Source organism: Agrilus planipennis, unplaced genomic scaffold, assembly GCF_000699045.2.
Source record: "Agrilus planipennis isolate EAB-ADULT unplaced genomic scaffold, Apla_2.0 scaffold28, whole genome shotgun sequence".
Classification (NCBI taxonomy): Eukaryota; Metazoa; Arthropoda; class Insecta; order Coleoptera; family Buprestidae; genus Agrilus; species Agrilus planipennis.
In genome coordinates this window covers 1836463-1840766 of record NW_020438897.1, presented here as the reverse complement: position 1 = coordinate 1840766, position 4304 = coordinate 1836463, and the positions used below count along the sequence as shown (strand labels likewise).

At 32.0% G+C, this 4304-nt stretch overlaps 1 protein-coding gene across 1 annotated transcript in view; it reads left to right on the top strand.

Moving 5' to 3' along the window:
• Positions 1-4304, top strand: part of LOC108744528 (putative mediator of RNA polymerase II transcription subunit 29) — a 13684-nt gene that overhangs the window by 6260 nt on the left and 3120 nt on the right. The window contains exon 2 of the mRNA XM_025973195.1: positions 2133-2330. Coding sequence (XP_025828980.1) covers positions 2133-2330 — 198 coding nt within the window. The remainder of the gene's footprint in view (positions 1-2132; positions 2331-4304) is intronic.

Sequence of the window (4304 nt, the reverse complement as noted above, 5' to 3'; positions counted from 1 at the left end):
AAATAAATTTACTAGGCGTTTTAGTTGATATTACAAATTTAATTATAATAATTAAGAAACTTGAAATAATTTTTAAAGAAACATGTCAAAATTGAGATTATTAGAAGTTACCTAATAAATTCTACTAGTTCTACGGCAAATTCATTTACAATTACAATCGAAAATTGTAATTTTTGCATTGTCATAAAAAATTTAGTTTCCTGCTTACATTAAGATATTGATCAGCAATTTATCGAGATCATTAAACGTGGATCAAATGAAGTCCCCTAATTCTAAATCATTCAAAGTAAATATATTCCAAAGTAACTATAACAGTTTCTTTCATTTCTTCGGCTGACAATCTATCTACCATGTTCTTTAAAGATCTTGAATGCAGCTAATCACTCGTAACCTTTAGTATCTTCTTCTGTAGCAAATAGTCTTGAGGTTACATAATAAGCGCAAGATTCTTATTGAAACGTACGATTAATCTTACAGAAACGATTAGAAATCGTCGACCCGTTACAAAGCTGCTCAAATGTAAAATAAAACTATCATTATAAAAAAATAACATTTAATCTCGATCAGTGTTAAGTTACATTAATGTCAATCACTATAAGAAGATTTAGAGTTTCAACCACTTTTAGACATAAGTGGGGAATTAGGTCATATACATATATGTATACATTATCATTTACAGAACTTCAGCAACACAAGAAGTGAAATTATTATAAATATAGTAATATGTATGAAAGAGAGATATAAAACAAAGAATAACGTAGAGTTGGATTAGCTGTTTAACAAACTGAAATTACTTTTGTTCTCGCTATGAGATATTTAGAAATTCTGGAAAGATTATTAAAATTGAAGCACGGCTCTGTATGGGCATGGGGCAAACATTTTCAGAGGTAATTCGCTGCTGGTCTTGTTTAAAGCATTTGTCTGTATTTTTCACTGGTCTTGCTTGAGGTACCTTTGAAGGTATCTGCCGCAGCTGCAGGCGAAACGTCAGGAGTAAAATCCCAACTACCACGGCCAACAAGCCCGGAGTAGAACCGAGAATTTTATAGAAGTTAAGAAAAAATTAACAAGATAGTTTGGACACCTTCCTGGATACGAAGGGCCGCAAGTTAGAAACATATCAGAAACAGAAACAAGAGTTAACAAGCGCAGAGGTTGACCTGGGGTAGATTATACTGATCGGAAGTAGTTAGAGATGCAGGTGACTCTAATAGTTTTCATGAAATGGGAAGACTTGCTCAGGAGAGGAAGAAGTGAGTTCAATTTAACAGGGCTTAAGACCTTACATTTATGATGAAATGTGTAGAAGATAGGACAGTGAAGCTGTTGTGAAATATTTGTAGAAAGTAATAAGAAAATTTCCGTAAAATGTACATGAATAAAATAAATTGAACAATCGGTAGAACTGTGGATGGATCAGTTAAATTAAATCGTGGATGTACTACATGTAAATGGCGTTAATTCATTACGTACGTATATTGGTATTTTGAAACAGATACAGATGCGAAGAAAAGGTTTTTATACTATTGCACCATTTGCGAAATACTTTCTCCTTTAAGAATTGTACGTTAAGTTTTTATGGTCCTCCTCAGGCAATGCAGGTTGTTATGAAGTAACTGCAAGACATCTTTTAACGTTAATTATCAGAATTTGGTGTTTCACTGGATGTCTATTTCGAAGAAAGTGTGCTAACAAATCGAGTTGTCTATCCTACGAAATTTTTATCAACAAAATCAACGACACACCTAATTTCATAAGAAAGAGCGTACAAGTTTTCACAAGTAATGTGATCCTGTAATCAGATGTGTTATGACATTGTGAGTACAGGAATAAGTCAATACTCCCATAAAGTAGTTTACTTTTCATTGTAGGCAGCTGTGTTTTATCATGAACAAATATTACTTACTTAATTAACAGTAAAGACATGCAATTAAAAGAAATGTTTAATCTTTTTTTTACTAATAGAAGGAGAAATAGGGAAAAATAATCACCTTTTTTCAGTAGGTAATTGAAATCCACTTGTACATATGATTTATAGGTACTGGATTATATAGGCTATAAGATTATGTATTGCATCTAAAGTAATTATTGGTAGATACTATTGTTAACATAGTGGGTAACCTTTTTTGCAGGTTCTTTGGGGACGCCCAGCTACCAGTTTCTAAATAATCGACCACATCCAACGTACAGTTTGGAAAACATGCCAGATACTGAATTCACATGCAGGGGTAAAGTTTTGGGTGGATATTATGCCGATTTGGATACAGAATGTCAAATGTTTCACATATGTGTAAAAGTGTCAGGAGTTGGGGTAAGTAAATTAAATCAAATATCATCATAGGGTCTGTCGTCAGTCCGGAGACACGTTTTAGAACACTTTTCTCTCACGAACTAATCTTCGTATTTCCTAGAAACCAAAACATGTCACATCTCTCACTATTTATTTAGAACGTGTCCTACTATTCTAATATCTCCTTTTTATTATTCTCTTTATAGCAATTGTTGCTATCGTACCTACTCTATCTAATTTTTAGTAGATACAATATAGAAGTATCTAGATCTATTAAAACTTAATTTATAAAGTTCCGCCACAGTAAAAGCATTATGCAAATTGTTTCCATTAAATCTTTTGTAGAGTGTCAAGAAGTTTTGATAACCCTGACATAATATCAAGTACATCAAACCTACGTATTTTCGTGAACTTGCTTTATAATTGAAGAATACTAATTCCTTGACTTCATTTATCTATCTGCTTTCTCTTCCGGCATTTCAGTCAAGTTGAAACAGGTATTCCCTGAATTTAAATCACTTTTTGATAGATAAATTAAGGCAGTTATCAGCATACTGTTTCTGTATCTACTTTTTGTTTCATCTTTTTGTTAAGTTAAAACATTAGGCAACTTTCTCTGACAAAACTGCTAGCAATTTTATTTTCAGCTTGTATATTTGAATGCCCTCGATTTTCTTAAATTTCAGTGTATATCTCTTTATAATCTTCACTAATAACACCAGAACCGGACCTATATATGACCTTTTTGGGGTATAATATATGTGTTGTATAATTTATATATTATTATATACAAAAAACTATCCTATTAAAAAAAAAGTAGCTTTTTAATCAGTAGCCTCTAATTAGGGTTAGCCCAGGGTCCCCCCATATTTACGGTCCCCCCCCCCCATGAATAACCCTTAGTTTTATAATTAGTAATGATGACATAGTTGTTTTAATCTTATTGAGAATGGTTTAAATATACACAAACACACGCATCCGTTTGTAACTAAACTAGTAAATCATTGCATTTTAAAGGAAGTAAAGAAATTTTGTACAGAACAAACGGTCAATAGTATTAGAAGGTTTTATCGTGTCTTTTTTCTCAGTCAACTATTTTAGAATACAATTCGCGACTTCCGTTGATTAGAGTCTTCTTTTAAACAACGCGTACAATATACATATATTACAAAAGGGTATGTAATGCATTATAAGATGTATTTGTTCATCAACTTTCTTTTCTTTTTTAATAGCATTCGGTTTCAGACAAGTTTACAACCTACTGTAATGTAGTTAATTTATTTCTGCAACGCACAAAGAATGATCTATAAATCACCTCCTACGTAAACGTGTTTATAGGCCCTCGGTACCCATCTTACTTTGATAAGAAACAATCGTTTAAGTGGTTCATTGTAGAACGAACAATCATTTCATATCTTTGAAATCGAGTCACAAGATAAATCATTAGTTAGTCATTACACGCTTCTTTCAAAAGTGAAAATCGGAATATAATTTACTTGTTGAATGAAAGTGTCAACGAAAGTTAATTGCGCAATTATACGAAGAGTTTTAAGAAATAATAACGCTATTGTCTTTTCTTAAAGAAATTGAAAAAATTAAAGTTAAAACTTCATTATTGGCAACTAGGTGACTCCTCTAAATCTGAACGAGTGGGTAGCGCTGTTAGTGGCGAAAACCCTAAACATCAAAATATTAAGGTTAGAATGTACTTCTCAAAATTGATACCGAATATAGACATTTAAACCCGCTCACTTCTTTGCAATTGTTTACTTCCACGGTTCTCAATTAAAAATTATGATTATGATATCAAAAGTATAGTACGTCTAAGCAATCCTTTAGATAAGCATTTCAATCGTTGGTTAGTTCCAGAATGTTGTAAGTACTATCAACTTTCCCAGTTATACCGATTTCATTTACAAGATAAAACGTTTTTTCGCTGTTTTCATTCGTTAACATCTTTTAAACCGCTTAATAAAGTTGTACGAGGTTTTACAAAACTGCAGTCTTTTTAACT